At 34.5% G+C, this 16,951-nt stretch overlaps 2 protein-coding genes across 2 annotated transcripts; both read right to left on the reverse strand.

The window, feature by feature from the left end:
- Positions 1 to 5,169: 5,169 nt before the first annotated feature.
- Positions 5,170 to 5,967, reverse strand: LOC132171802 (uncharacterized). The gene has a single exon (XM_059583206.2). It carries the CDS (start codon positions 5,922 to 5,924, stop codon positions 5,463 to 5,465), a length of 462 nt encoding a protein of 153 aa, XP_059439189.1. The 5' UTR covers positions 5,925 to 5,967; the 3' UTR covers positions 5,170 to 5,462.
- A 5,305-nt stretch (positions 5,968 to 11,272) lies between these two features.
- HL (HAL2-like protein) lies at positions 11,273 to 16,087 on the reverse strand. Its single transcript, XM_059583677.2, has 3 exons — positions 15,388 to 16,087; positions 12,273 to 12,960; positions 11,273 to 11,883 (listed from the first exon to the last, which is right to left on the reverse strand). The coding sequence occupies exons 1-3, from the start codon at positions 15,749 to 15,751 to the stop codon at positions 11,580 to 11,582; spliced, it is 1,356 nt and encodes a 451-aa protein (XP_059439660.1). The 5' UTR covers positions 15,752 to 16,087; the 3' UTR covers positions 11,273 to 11,579.
- Positions 16,088 to 16,951: the final 864 nt, after the last annotated feature.

A 16,951-nucleotide genomic window follows, 5' to 3' on the forward strand; every position in this document is an offset into this window, starting at 1 on the left:
CGACCACTCCCAGATCGGCCAGGGGTGGCTGTAGCCACCCCCTTGGCCAAAAATGGGGTGGTCCGGCCACCCCATTTTGGCCAAGGGGTGGCTGAAGCCACCCCCTTTTTTTTTTATTTTTTTTTTATTTTTTATATATATATATATATATTTTACTTTTTTTAATTAAAAAAAAAAATTATGCTTAAAACGACGTCGTTTTGGGCTGGATATGTGTTGTGATTTTAGGACACAAAACGACATAGTTTTGAGGAAGGGTAAAATGGGTATAAAACATCCAAAACGACGTAGTTTAATGTTAAAGGGGTCCAAAGTGAGAGAAAACCAAAGTTCAGGGGGTCTAAGTGAGAGCTTTGGAAATTCAGGGGGGTCTTTTCAAATCGGCTGGAACTTCAGGGGGGTTTTCTGAAGTTTCCCCTTATTTTTATTAATCTTTACAAAAATAAACACAATAATAAACAAATTAATCCAAGAACTACACCAAATTTTTGCTAAGCACATGTTCCAAAATTGAAGCACACAAAAGCAAATTAGCCCCCCCCCCCAAAAAAAAAAACCCACCAAAGAACTCATACAAAATTATAAAAAAAAAAAACAATATCCATACCATGGCAGTAAGTTAGTAACTTATTCACTTGATTCTTTGATACACCTCTATTTCAAACAAAACCTACCAAAATTTTTGTCAAAAACCAATACAAAACCTACTAGAAAAATCAAGCACATCAATATATATATATTAATGAATCCTTACCTCTTTGATACACCTGTTTCAAACAAAACCTACCAAAAAAAAAAAAAATTGACAAAAACTCATACAAAACCCACAAGAAAAATGAAGCACAGAAATACACATTACAAAAAAAATAATAATAAATCAATGATTTTTTTATTTTTTTATTTTTATGAATTCTTACCTCATTGATACACATGTTTCTCTCTCTCTCTTCATCTCTCTCCATCATGTTCTGTTTTGAGTGAAATTAAGGAAAGAGAAAAAAAGAAAATAATAGGGAAGACTGCCGGTAGTGGAGAAGAAAAAAAAAAAAAAGGATGGTTAGGTAGGATTAAAATGATCTTTCAGTATTAAATAATTTCGGATGCATAGGTAGATTAGTAGATAGGCTTTTTTTCAAGTATAAGGATATTTGCTTTTCTTGGTTAATTGATTTTATTTTACTATGGGCTTATTATATTTGAGCTTTATTAAATTGAGGCATTTTTTAAATTATTTACTTATCATAATTAGAGGCTTGATTTTTTATGAAAAAAAAAATTTAGGCCTAATTAAAAAATAATAATAATGGGCCTTAAATTACAAAAAAAAAAAAAATTATGAAAAAATATTTTTGGGCAAATTTTTTTTTTTCTTTTTTGGACCTTATTAATCCGGGGGCTCTAGACGAGTACCTCACTTGCCTAGTGGTCTAGCCGGCCTTGCCTATAGGGGCTGTTTGCCATTAGTTTAAGAGAAGAAAAGTGACATGAAATTGTTGAAGTAAGAATATTTGATATGAGAACCCAAAAAAAAAAAAAAAAAAAAAAATTATAATATATTTTTATATAAATAATAATAAAATACAATTAATGCAAAATAAAAAATAAAAATATTTGAATTAAATTTAAGGTGAATAGCATAAAGCTTTTATTTGGGTCCAACAGCGACAAACAACCCCTATCTTCCCGGTTGACCTCTTATAGGCTCTGTTTGGTAAAAGAGTTGGGTTTTCTCGTTACTATTCATCACTATTTCCCAAAAAAAATCAACATCAAAGTGTTTTAACTTTTTTTTTTTTTTTTCACTTTTTATATCAAATTATTAACTTTTTATTATTATTCAAATAAAAAAATCACTACAAAACAAAATTTTTTCATTTTTCTATACCACTTTTTTATTTTTTTTATATCAAATATTCTTACTTTTTTTCACATTAATCTATACCAACTACAATATTTAAGCCAACTCATTTACCAAACACCACTTTAAGCTTCCGCGGCTGGCCAGCTGGCCTTGGTCAATCATGAACCCTACAAGGAAACATAATCTTATAGTGTTCACTTTTCTGTTGATCAGATTCCAATCAATTTTTTTGGATGGACTTGGTTCGATTCGACTATAGCCTTCAAGTCAATAATGGCTTGATTGGATTTACCTTTATTTTTTTTATTTTAACCTTTTAACTTTCTTACCTTTCATAATGGCTTGATTGGATTTACCTTTATTTTTTTATTTTAACCTTTTTAACTTTCTTACCTTTCATATCAAATCATTTACTTTCAACTCCTCCTCTCCCCCCTCCTAATTCCCTTCTCCTTTTCAGCGTTTTTTTTTTTTTTTTTTTAGGTATTTTTCGGCCAGAAATCAACAACTCCAACGCTACTGCCTACCCTCCAAGGTGTTGCGTCTCCCTTCTCCTCCATCTGCTCCACCACGTACCAACGATGGCCAGCGCCCATCATCTTCTCCACTTTGGTCGCTGTTGATTTGCTAGCTGTGTTGCTTGTTTTGTTTGTTTTGAATAATAGTTTTCTCTTTAAATCTGTTCTCGTGAGCGATCTACGAGAAAAATGATATAGTTTCCCAACCGTTTTGGGTCGATGAGAAGTGGATCTAATCTTCTCAGGAGCAGATTTGTGCTCTTATGGCTATTTTTCTGTTGGGATTGGGTTTTCTCTTCTTTTTTTTTTTTTTTTTTGTATTTTTGTTTGAATAAGAATTGTCTAGACATTTGAGTTGTGGATGTGACCTGTTTTCAGAGTAAAAAAGATGAGCTACCTATGCATTGAGTTGAGTCTGTTTGGAACAGATCTGATGTTACAACTGAAAAATAGTCATAAGGTAGCGGATATTGATGTCATAGATAGGTTTTGAATGTTTGATTTTTATGTAAGCATCTATGATTTGTAATCCCGTAGCTTCGGCTATAATTTTTCAGAGCTTTTTTGCTATATGCTGTAAGAGTGTTATGCTCGTAATCTTTCTTCAATGAGACTAAATTTTTTTCAAATAAAAAAAAAAAAAAACTCTTTACTAAGTCCGTTACAAAACAAGTCCTATATACCCCGGGCATTGAAATGTGACTTAGGGTGTGCTTAATTAGCATTGTGATTTTAAAAATAAAAAAAATGCAATTTTAAATCAAATTGCATAAAATAGATTGTTTGGTATTACGTAAAAAATCATACAACTTTGAAGGCTAAACTGTAATTTTGTCAAACGTTTTTATTGCGTTTTTAAAAATCACGTTTTAAAATTGTTATTTTTAATCACTTTTTAAATTTACAAACTCAAACACACTCTTATAATGTCTTCTACTTTGATGCTTTAGGTTTTTTTTTTGGACTATTTATTAGGAACATTGTATAGTTGTATGTCTTAATCTGACCGACGTCTCAAGTGACATGCTAATCTTCTTTCATGGGTACTACCGTACTCGCATGAAAAATGTTTGGAGTATTAAAATTTTCTTATAATTTTCCAACAAATTCATGCTCTTTTTATATAAATTTACGGGAGAACTTACATGAATACCGCATGTGGCATAGGTACAAAAAATAAACAAAAATTTAAAAAATAAATTTAATTATATAATAACTAACATTAGGGACGGAGTCAGGAAATTTGATGGGAGGGGACCAACCATTTTTTTTTTACAAACTTTATAATTTTTTTATTAAAAAAAAATATTTTGGTTTTTTTTTTTTTTTTTTTTTATAAACTAAAGACAACCCCAAACTATAATTATCGAATAAAAATTAAAAAATATTGCAATTTACAATTAAATAACTATACTTATTAAATAACAACAAAATAAGTGTAATTCTCACGGTTTTCACTTGCCTTGGTGTGCCCATTTCCACACTTAAATTCTCACACCCACACACACAATGCACGACAAGTTTGGCAAGATATCAGAAAATTAAAACTTGAAAAAATAAACAATAAAAAGTCACTGCACACTCTGTCTCTTGCCATGTGTGTGCCAAACAGGGCCGGCTTAATGGCTAGGCCACTGAGGTGGTCGCCTAGGGGCCCCAATTAGTAAGGCCCAATTTTTTTTTTTTTAATAAGGTCCAAAAAAATTTTTAATAAGGCCTAAATTTTTTTTTAATTTTTTTTTAACTTAAGGCCTAATTTTTTTTTTTTTTAAATAAGGCACAAAATTTTTTCCCATAAAAATTTAAGGCCTCTAAAATAAAGCCCCAATATAATAAGCTCATTGTAAAATAAGACCAATTAACCAAAAAAAAAATATATATATGCCACATCAATTTTTTTTGGCAACTAGTTAAAAGTTAAACTTAAAAGTCATGAAACAATAATAAGAATGAAAATAATAATAATATTATTAAAATAAATATTATTTAATTAATATTTAAATATTAAAAAAAATAAGGTCAAACTTCAAAATTTTGCCTGAGGCCCCAATTACATTGAGCCCGCCCTCGTGCCAATTTACTCACATTTCCCAAACTACAAAACAAGTGAATAGCAGGTCTTTTTTCCCTGATTCTAAAAATTTAGAAATGCAGGTTTTGCGTTGGCAAGGCCGTAAGGGCCAAAAAAAATAATAATAATAATTAATGAGTATGGCCCAAAAAATTTAAGAATATGACCAAAATTCTTTATTGAATAGGGCCAAAAAATTTAAAAACAATGCCAAAATTTGTTTGGTAGGGGCCAAGCCATACCCCATGCCAGTCTTGATCCCCCTCCCTCTGTCACTGACTAACATAATAAGTATCATGTCTGTATAGCTCTACGTACACCCTTCCGATTTTTCGACACATTTAGTGTAAGAACCTATCTTGCTTGTGATCAAAGTAATTTTAATGCCACTGAGAATGAGAGTTTCTTTAGTTTCAAATCTTTCACCATTAAATTCACAAACTTTAGCCGAAGAGTTTCAACTCAGAAAGAGAATCGCAAATCTTTCAACATTAAATTCACAAACTTTACCCCAAGAGAGTTTCAACTCGGAAAGAGAATTCACCTTTCTTTTTTTTTTACATTTTCCATCCGTCTCCGTATGAATATGTTATTTCAAATCTACTATTGAATTTGTAAAAGAATATATGAGAAATGCATGTATTGCAGCTTTCTTCTTGAAAATATGAAAAAACTGGCACAAAAGCCCCAAAACATCCAACTTTTCACCATTAATTACAAATTAAACCAGTGCTCTTTATTTGTTATAATTCTATAGCCCAAAAGGTACGTACGAATATTTTATATTTCCATTCCATATATATATTGGTATTGGAGAGAAAATAGGAAGAAAAAGAAGAAAACACACATAAACCCTTACACCAAAATCACATATATATAATATAATATAAGCTATATATATATATATAAAACTACGTCGTCTCATGCTTATACAACTACTGAGATCATAATAGAAAGAAACTAGTTAATTAATACCGGCCGCAAACTGGCTGCTTAATAATTATCCATCGATCTAGCAATAAGCAGTACATTTCTTCTTGCAGTCCATGGTGCACCCGCCGCCGCCTCCGCCTCCTCCATATCCCTTCCCGGCGTGGCTGTAGGAAGTGAAGCACTTGGCCGGACACGTAAGCTTCTTGTTGTAGCACGGACCCTTTTCGTTGCACACCACAGTAGGCCTTGTGACGCCACCCTTAGCGTAACCTCCATTAGGACCTCCGACCCCGAGTCCGTACCCGCCTCCCATACCGTTTCCACCGCCCCACCCTTTCCCTAAACCGGGTATGCCGAACCCGCCTCCGGGCCCAAAGAACCCGCCCATGCCGCCATCGTTTCCACCGCCTTTGTCGTTTTTGTTCTTGGAGGAGTGCTTGAGCTGGGCTGAAAAGGACCCGTCGGATCCGGAGCGGGCCGCTAGAGAGACGGCCGCTGTGAGGAGAAAAAAGGCTAAGAGAATGCTGGTTGTGGGTTTCATTGTAGCTGGTTGGGATGTGATGAGGAGAGATGGGATTGCTTGTGTGGAGCAATATATAAGTGGGGTGGTGGGGGTGACAAAAGAGCATTTATGTGGAGGGTTTTGGACAGTTGAGGGGCCTCATTGAATGTGAGTAGGTTAACCGCACTTATTATGCTCCTCTCCTTTCCTTTTTTTTTTTTTTTTCTTTTTAAAAAACTATCCTTTTAAGGAATCAAAATGAAGAGAAAATAATTTTATGAATAAAATTTTTATTTTGTTATACAATATTATTTAAAATTTTTAAGTAACCCAACAACATATTTGTAACTTCATGTTATGTATAGCTCGTTAGATATGTGAAATATAATCTGGACCATGAAACAATAGAGACGGTTGTGCATGCGCGATGGGGGACTTTTGAGAGGATGTGATGAAGTGGGTTATAACTGTATGCAACTTTTAATGGTCAGTTTTGGTAATAGAGATAGGGTAGGTCCAATATTGGTGGCATGTGCAAGTAGTTTATTTGCCTAGCATGCATTCTAAGGGGTAGGAACTAAACTTTTAGGTTAGAGGTAAACTACAAAATAAAAAATAACAAGGGTCCCAAAATAAAAGGCGCAAATCATGAAATAATTATTTGATGGATCGGGTCGTTAATCAGATCATACGAAAATTAATTGATGTACAGTGAGGAAAGCCAAAGTGTTTTATGACGTTCGAAATCGAATAATGTAAAATGAATAAGGATCCTCTCCGATTCACTTTAACTTGAAAATATAGAGTTAGTTATATTTTAGGGATATTTTTTTCTCCTCATCAAAAAGTAAAAGAATAAAAATACCTTCAAATATATATAACTAACCGAATACTCTCTCGTTCAAATAAACTGAAAAAAATCTAATTCCATACAAAACATGTTTTAAGAGCTGTTTAAAAGAACAAAACAACATTGTTGCGTCTCAACATTATTTATCTGGTTACGTTTGAAGACTATTCCTGGGAAAAAGAAAGGAACAAGAAAGGATCCCTGTCCGTGGAGGTACAACCACGTGCAGATAATTTGACTATAAAGCAACAAAGATGAGATTTATTTTTATTTTTATTAAAGCAATGGTGGATGTACCGAGCAAAATAAATGAGATATGTGTGTAAGCGGCAACATGGCATCAATGCGTCCAACCTCCATTCTGCGTATCATTAAAATTGACGGTGATCCTTGAGCCAAAGTAACTGCATATTCTCACACCACGAATATCACTAATGCCCTTTATATCACATTTTATTGTCCATTTGAAACGATAACCATGAGAATCATTGGGGTGGAATTAGAATTTTAAGAGATCGAGGAGGATAAAAATAAAAAAATAGTTAAAGGTAAATATTAGTTTTGAGGCCCATTTCTTAAAAAAATAAAATTAAAATTTAGAATAAATTTTTAAATTTTTTATTTTATGCCATGTTTTAAATGTTGGAGGGGAACGGGACCCTCGAGGTTAAGAGTAGTTCCGACCCGGAGAGTTAGTAATGAGCTTTGGTTACCAACAAAGGTTTTCTAAACTGGGTGAGAAGAAATTTGTTCAAACTAATTTATTAAATTGACAGTTATTCTTAAAACACATTATTCTTTGATGTATTTTTAAAGATTAATGTTACACGCTATACCCCTTTTTCATCTTTATCTCATTGGCTTGTTGATAGGTAGTGCCACATTAGCCCAATGAAATAGGGGTGTGATGAAAGTGTAATATATAGTATTACTTATTTTTAAAAGAATAATGCTATAATTTCGCAATGTTAATGTGACAATCTCAACCAACCTTTTGATTAGTCATTGTTAAAGAACAAATCCAAGGATTTGTAGGTATTGCCACATCAACCTTGTAGGATAGTTGTTGAATAAAAATGTTGTTGTCTAAGCGCTAATATTTTTGAAATGAGTAGTGCTACTCTCTTCACACCTATTTATCATGCTCATTTTACATTGGGTGACTTTGAAGTAACTTTTTTTTTTTGTTTATTTCAAATGGCTAACATGGAAAGTGTGCTACTTAAAAACACTTCAAATTTGTCGATGTGAAGTGGGTGTGAAGTGCAACATCACTATTTTAAAATGCATATTATCTATTAATTCTATTAAAAGTGCACGTAAAAATCACATATTTTAAGAACAATGGTCAATTTAAATAGAATGAACTAGAATAAAATTGTTGGATCGTGCCTTTAACCATCTCATATGAAAAATCAATTGGTGTTTGGTGATGAAAGCCAAATCCTTTTATGTCATTCGAAATCGCACATCGCAAGGTATGTTCTAAGAGTCACCCACATGAGCAAAGTAACACTATTGCAACTCAACAATCCATCACTCAACGCTCCCGTAACTAGAACTAATGACCCTGTTTCTATTATTATTTGTTGGATCGAGTCTTTGACCATCACATGTGAAAATTAATTAGTGTCCAGTGAGAGAAGTCAAAGTCTTTTATGACATTCAAAATTGATCGCACCCCGTAGAGTGATCTACACGAGTAGAGTGGCACTATTAAATGTGAACAAAAACTTTGTTAATCATTTTCCAACTTTACATTTTTCTTTGAAATCGGAAAGATATATCCAAACCCAAATGCATTCATGATACCCACCCATCAAAAAATTGCTTCCTATCTACTTAGAGGCAAAAGATTGGTCCAGCATCAAAGATGGGTCATTCTCAAAACATGCTCTCTGTTCAATTTGTGTTCATGATGATTATAGCCAATACTCCACTATACCCATATATTGTATATTAATCTTCTACACTCCTTTTTTGATAGCAACAGTGCCATGGATTCCATCAGGGATTTCCAAAAAAAAGAAATAAAAAAATTATCCAAATTTTTGAACTTGTGGTTGCTTGTAGCAAGCTAAAATTATGCCTGATTTTTTTTTTTTTTCAGGCAGAAATTGCCCATTGAAGTAATATTTTGAAAGTTCTCCAAATTTCAGCCATATGTATGAGAAGATTTATTATATTATAACAGCAGTTTCTTTTTTCCTTCTTGGTACCTAACCAAAATATTCCCACTGACAAATTATAAAATCATAATGCGTGCCCAAATTTGAGTGTGGTCCAGCTGTGGCAACCTGCACCTAGTTGACAAATTATAAAATCATAGTGTTTGCTGTATGTTTGTGTTTTAAGAAAATACTTTCCAAATAGATGGGGAAACTATCTTTTGCCCAAAACGTATTTTTATTTTGTTTCTATGAAATATTAACTATGACATCTAACTCCATGAACTATCATTTTGTTCTCAAAACTCTCCTACTATTAGTCAAAGGCCCCTTCCGTCAATCAAAGATGTTAGCTCAGACGGTCAAAGTGACAATGCATTGTAGTTTATGGGGCAAAGTGACGAGTAGACTGCCTGAGTTAACACCTTTGACTGATGGAAGGGGGGTTTTGAGCACAAAAATGATAGTTTATGGGGGTCGGGTGTCACATTTGGTAGTTTATGGAGGAAAAGTGTCAAGGTATTGTAGTTCATGGGAACAAAAAATAGTTTCCCCAAATAAAGGTTTTCAGCCAATAAAAAAAATCATAATAAGATGTTTCCAATAATTCTACTTTCTTTTTTTTTTTTAATTAAAAAAGTTTAAATCAATGGTAGGAAAAATTATTTTGGTGTTCTTAGAAAACACCATTTTAAGTTACAATTTTCAGAAAACTAAAAAATATAAACTATCTAGCCAAAAAAACAAACAAAAAAATTCACTGAATTTTTAAAAATAGAAAGCTCTTATCAAAGAACAATTCCAAATAAGCCCAGGATCAATTGCAATTCTCTACCAAGTTGTATGAAAATCATTTTGCACATAAATAATCTTCTTACCAATAAAATTTGAAAGCTGAATTTTGGTGTGGTACTTAAGCAGCAGAACAATTTGTTTGAAAGATTTTCAGGAGATAGTTTCCATTCATTACGCCAAGTGGAATCATATACACCATTAGATAAACAATATAAAATCTCAAACCTTAAAAACTCATTTTCATTTCACTTGAAATGAAGTAGATCTATTTGTTCGTTCTCTATTCTCAAGCCAAAATAAAGTGCAAACTCGAGAAGAATGGGATTTGGTCTCTATTCTCAAGTCAAAGACATTAACAAATAACTTAAAACACTCTTCATCACGAATGACGTGGCCACTTATGCCAAGTGTCGAATTTTAATTAGTCCACGTCACCAAATGATTTCCAAGAGTTCCCAATTAAGTCATCAACGACAGCAAAGGATCCTAAATTCCTATCTAACATCTAAGCAGCACATGTGTCCCATCACACAACACCCTTTGACGATCTGCATACTTCTCCCAACCAAACCTTTCAATCTATTTTGAAAATTGATTACATTTATGGGACATTAGATACTTTGTACCAAGGGAGCAACCCTTTTCTTAATTGCATTATAGGAAGCCAAATTGTGATTCGACCACGCATGCCAAGGTTGTCCTACCACTATAAACAACAACATTGACTTCTTTGTAACCCAACCACTTCTTCACAAACACAGAGGCATGCAAATCAATGGCCCAATCAATTCTTGTTAGAAATATGAGTGCCATTATTTACTTTTTTCTGCATATTTCCCATCTGTCACAATTATCCACAAATCAATGTCCACCGGCATTTTCTAGGGCCGGTGGTTTAGTCAAAACATACATGCCAAACCCTAGTGGTAACTGGTAATAGTTGAGTATTTCTTTGGGCGCAAGATATGTGAGATGGGCTTTTCTGTCCGAGCAGGAGAGTTCTGTCTGAGCTATTCAAAGCCTAGTTACCAAATGCCCCAGGCCTAAGCCCCAAGCATAGCAGAAATAGAGGAGCTATGTGGATCCTAATGGTGGCATTAGGGCTCTCTTGTTTGGGGCCCATGTAAGTGTTTGATTCAGTAAACCCTCAGCAAAGTCTATATCCCAACTGACAGGCATTTAATGGGCTTCCACCTGCTTGGTTCAGCCCCATTGCAGCCATGGAAGTTCTAATTTTTGGGTTAATTCCCGTCTTCTAAGCCACTCCTTCATTGGATTGCTTTAAAAATCGTCTTTTGCACCGGCCCTTTGAAGCTATTGGACTGGGTCCCTAATGTTTTCATAATACTACAGGTGAGCTACTATTGAGAGATCTCTGTTTTTTGGTAAGAAATGGCCCATTTAGCTCCTGAAGCTCAAGTCCGAGTAACTTGTTTCATTAGGTGTTAGAATATCTAATGGAATTCAAGTTGGTGCATTTGATAGTTCTAGTAAAAAGCATACATCCTTGCTCCAAAAAAAAAAAAAAAAAAAGCATACATCCATTGTTGTACGAGTGTTTGCTAAATAAAAAATAAAATTAAACATCACTTAGATTACTATGCAGATAAAAATAGGATGACTCACTTCCTCAGTCCAAACATTAATTATTGGTGACTTAAAATAGACAAAAACCAGCTTCGTTCACTGCTGAAGCAGGCTGATTTCTGGGATGTCCTACAAACCTATAATTACAAAAGCTTCAACCCCTACCCCCAAGCCAACACAAAAAAGAAGAAAAAAGAAGAATTTAAAAGAAAATGATGATCCACAATTTCCTTATTCTGTCCAATCATGTAAACTCGTGTTCTCTTCCATGGATGTAAAATGGCAGAACCTTAATTATAGACTAGAGGAGTCCCAGCTAGCATCGACAGCACTGATGATCTTCTCATGTAGTTTGGCTCCAGCAGATGCAATTATCCCCCGATCAAGACCTTCTAGGTAAATGCCCTTTGAAAAGTCCAGTGGGTTCCCTCTGGCATCGGTCACCACCCCACCAGCCTCTTCTATGATAACAACTCCTGCAGCATGATCCCATATCTTCTCCTTGTATCCAGCTCTTGCAAACTTCATAAAAATCTCAGCATCCCCTCGGGCTATAGCAGCATACTTTACCATACTGTATACTCGTAGTGGTTGCTTCCTGCAGTTAAATCATGATGCATGAGCTCTTCCGCACAGCCAAGGTGTTCAATTTTATTCCCCCATCTTCTTTAACTTCTTCTATTTGTTATTATAATATTCATTTTCTCTCTCCTTTTAAAAGGAAGAACGCACGCACACTCGCTATCATCATTTTCTGTTTATCTGTCCATTTTAACATGAACTTTCAGCTCTCTGCATGTAACCCAAGAATCTAGTTTCATCTTTAATTATATTTATAGGAGCTCAGCTAAGAAATGTTCATTATCCAACTGTGTCATGTGTTAATGGATATGAATATGTTGTAAAAGAATGAAAGAAAATATAGGCTGGCCGAACTTAATAAAATGTATAAACTTGGCAAAGAAAATGGAATGAAAATATATGCACCTAAGCCCCATTGTGTGAGCAAGTCCTGCTGTGAAGGAGTGACTTGAATTTGCCTTCTCGACTGGTTCACAAAAGGTTGCCGATGCTGGATCATCAATGGAAGACACTCGAACTGGCCTTGCAGAGTTTGGCCACACCAACTTCTTATTTGCATGGAGCAGTGGTTGCATCCAAGCCTTGCCACTACCTTTTGTAGCATAAGTAACAAAACCTTTGTCCCACGACTCAGACGTAGGTGGAGTCAACTTAGTTATAATTCTATGATAGCGGTGATGATAACTTAGCCATTCCTTTCTCATAGGGTAATTTGGACACCCAAGAACTCCAAGCACAACTTCTCCATCCTCTATCAGTGCTAGAGCTACAGCATATTGATCCCCACGGACAAACCCTAACGTACCATCCACAGGGTCAAGTGTCCAAAATCTTCCAGTAGGACCCCCAGTTGAGTTGCAACGACTGATGGCTTCGAGCACCTCTGAGGCCCTGAGGGCCATATTCGGACCTTCAAGTCCGAAACGAGGTGCTTCAGCTAGACATTCATTCACAGTGTTCACTACAGCTGCTAATAGTCCAGATGCATCAACCTTGGAGAGTTTTTGAACATCTTCTTCAGCAATAATGGACACATTTTTCCTCCCAAAAGACTTGGACAGTAACCAGCTGACAGTTGCTTGGACACTCCAATCTGTGTACGTGGCATGATTAACATAATTAGCCAATCTGAAATGCAATAAGCATATATATCTATCATATTCAATATATTAAATGAGAAGAAATCAAATTTACTTGTTGAGGATCAAATGGTGATACATCAAAAGGATTTTATAACCTGCCTCTAAAAACATTTCAGTCATCTGAGCATAGCTCTCATTTAACATGTTTCTATGGTTAAATAGGCTTCATATCAGAACGATGATGATGACCAAGCAATATGAAGAACCAAGATCGCCTAATACTATACTGTAAGTTATTTCTTAGCAAGTCTATAAGTTTAAACTGCAGTGCGTTCATCAATTAATGCCCCAATCATAAAATTGTGACATAAAGAGGGGCCAGGAGAAGATTAGGAAACCAGTGGAGGTCCCAACCAAAAGTAATTACTTCAAGACTAGTACTGATAGGGGAAACTTCAGCTTTGCAGTTTGAAGCATTTGGTTAATTTTTGATAGAAATACAGCAAGACTTTGCTTTCATGTAGCATTAAAAGTACTTATAGAATGCCAAAAAAAGATGGCTAACAATGAAAAGGAAATTTTGGGTGTATTCTTCCCATGGAAAGGAGGGTAAGTGGGTACTTCACTAAGGCAGCACATGGAGTATCTTAAAGATGTAAGAAAGCAAGAATACAAGGAAAGGGAATAAGAGTTCTATGTGAAAACTAGAGATGATGCAGCATGATGATTTATGGTATAAAGAAACTCTTGCTAAGGAGTTGCTTCTGGAAAATATAACTTTGTTTCCTCTAATAGGGGGACAGCAAGAATATCAGCCATTTGCAGAGAGCACACCAAAAAAATGAAAAGAAAAAAAAATAATAAAGAGACTTATATAGGCTGGAACAGATAAAAACATCGATTTCACCTCTCAGATTGGTCCCAAGAGTGAAGAGTGCCTTTTAGTGTTTCTAAAATATACATTAATATAGAACAATATCTGGAAAAAAGAAAAAGAATTTCTATGGGGATATCTAGTTTTGTTGCAGAATCTAATTTGACTGCTATGTACCAGTTCACTATTCTGTCACACTTTCTACATATTAGCTGGGTGTCATCGACTCATCGTAAGTGATTCTGTAAACAGAAAGTATATCCCACTATTGATAGTTTGAATCACTTTGATGATGAATGAACTATAATGGTATATATCCCATAATGGAGACTAAAAATTCAAAAGCCAATTCTTGATGCATAAAGAATGCAGCTTGCTCAAGAGAAAACCCGAATTTTGTTGCAAATAGTTGAAAAATTCACAACTAAAGTCTTCGGTGCCTGCTTCAAACCAATTTTTAAGTACTTTGCATTCTCTACGGTACTCATTTAATTCCCATACCCCATGAGCACATCTTAACTCCAAATTTTAGCATTACTGTATCAGTATGCATAGCAAGAGCTGCTCAAAGACCACACTTGCCACTTTGAATTATGCTAATACTACCTTCTTTTGTTTTTTTTTGTTTTCTTTTTCTAGTTGTCAAATTCTTAAATAATTCTACGTATCTCCAAAAGCAGCCACAACTGACAAGGAAATTTACCATCTTCCAAAAATTGAAAATGTGGCTTCATAGGCTACTGTGGTTTTCAGAAATTATGAAGTCTTCCATGATCTATCCACAAGCAGTATATCAGCCACAATACTGCATCCTAATGGCCCAATCCATAATTTTTTTCATTGCTATTGTTATTGCACAATAGTATTAAGTTTACCTATCCTTAAAAAAAAGTTTTGTAGCTAAACAATAGTATTAAGTTTACCTATCCTTAAAAAAAATGTCTCTTGTATTTAAGAATATTTCTCTTATCAGAGAGTCCCTCACCTTTTTTATTTTTTTTTTATTTTTCATCTAGCAATTAATCAACAAGCGATGTTCCATTTCCATGTATGAGAAGATAAAGTTCTTTGCTATGACAGTAACATGGGATGTGTTTCTCCATGCATTCCAGCTTTCAAACCAATTTGTTAACTTTCTCTTCCTATTATTCTGCTTCCCAAAGTCCTTATTCAATCTCAATATGTATGGGTGGCTTAAAAATTGCACTTACGATTAGCCCATTTCAAAAATATACGCGACAATACCTACTCCATTAAAAAATTGTTATTGTATTAGCACCAAAAGGAAGCAAACAAATGAATATTAATATTCTCATGAAACGATGTTGTCAGAAAACAACTTGACTATCACTTAGCAAGTCTTTACCGTATAATTTAAAAGGAAAGCAATTATATATACATCCTAACCCAACTCCCATAAAGGGACAATTTTTCAGAGGAATTTAAAATACCCACCAAAGCTACAGCCAAAAGCGACCAAAATACATGAAAATCAAACGCAGCATCACAAACCCAATTCAGAAATTTTATGAAGAAAAAGTAAAGTAAGAAGTTGCAGAATTACCAGCAACAGTAACAGGAGAATTGTCATCCTTGGATTGGACCTGACCGTTGGTTTTAGCAATCAAACTGTCTTGCACTCTCTGGCAGAGAGCACACGCCATCTGTACAGCTCTGACAGCAACATCGAGCTCTTTGTAATATTTTTCCGGCTCCGAGGCCGCAACCCGCAGGTTTCTCTGGTCCTCCATTGTCGAAGAAGAACAGCTCTGGTTGAAATTTGATAGAGAGACAATGTATTTTGATGGGTTCTGGTGGTGGATGAAGAACAAACTTCCTACATGGTTGGGTGTGAACTTGTTGATTACTCTTCCGCTTCCCGAGACATGTGGAACTCTGGCAGCCAGGCTTGAACAATTTAAAGGCATATCAATGAAGAAAAAATCTCTGTCTGTCTCTGTCTATCTCTCTCTCTGCGGTAACCTGCGATTTAATCAGAATTATGTTTGGTTTTATGACGTTGGATGAGGAAAAGAGCACAAAGAAAGGCCAATGAAAAAGAAAGCGAAGAGCTTTAGGGCCACTTTGAGAATAATTTATCAGAATGCTTTCATGGGTCTTGATCTGAGAACAGGGGGTGAAAGCCTAAAGCCTTCACTCGGTGGATTGTGAAAGTTTGGGATACCCATCATTTTACGAGAATTGGTATGTAAAAGGTGAATAAATTCAGCTATTTATAGTGTGTTTTGGGAAGGGGAGGAAGAGAGAAGAAAGGTGAAATGATGTTTTGTCACATCGTTTTTTGGTGTAATAATGAGAAATGAAGAGACTCTAAAATATCTTCTCTTATGATTATATCATTTCTAAAATTAATATATATATTAAAACATTAACAAACGTTTTAAGGGGTAGCAGCTCAATCGGCTGAAAATAAAAGAAAAAAAATATATATTAACAAATAGAGCCTTATACCTTATAGCGTGTAAGGCAAGGACATATTTGCAACTTCTCATGAATATTAAGTCTCATATTCTTTAAATTGTTACATAATTGGTTAGGATTATTGATGGACACACTCATCTTACACCGACTGATGTAACGTGTTTTAAGTAATTTTTTATAATTGCTTAAAAAATTTAAGAGGGTTAACCACTTAAAACACTTTATATTAATGTGAAATCAATTAAATAAATATGTGTGAGGAATAATTTTGCCATTTTGCCACATGTCTTGTAAAGAAATTGACAAGAGATGGACAAAAACAAACACCAAACACTTCTCCTATCCAAAATAGTCCCAAATTATATCTCATAATCAATGAGTCATCATGAGCTCATTAGAACCCTAAAGGGTAACTCAATCAGCAGAAGATAAAAAAAAAAATAATAATAAAAATAAAAAAACAAACAGAGCCTTATACCTTATAGCGTGTAAGGCAAGGACATATTTGCGACTTCTCATGAATATTAAGTCTCATATTCTTTACGTCGTTACATAATTGGTTAGGATTATTGATGGACACACTCATCTTACACCGGCTGTTGTAATGTGTTTTAAGTGATTTTTATAATTGCTTAAAAAAGTTAAAAGGTACTCAAGAGGTACCTCAATTGGCTAGGACTATACCT

This window comes from Corylus avellana, chromosome 1, assembly GCF_965113065.1.
Source record: "Corylus avellana chromosome 1, dhCorAvel1.hap1.2, whole genome shotgun sequence".
NCBI classification, from domain to species: Eukaryota; Viridiplantae; Streptophyta; class Magnoliopsida; order Fagales; family Betulaceae; genus Corylus; species Corylus avellana.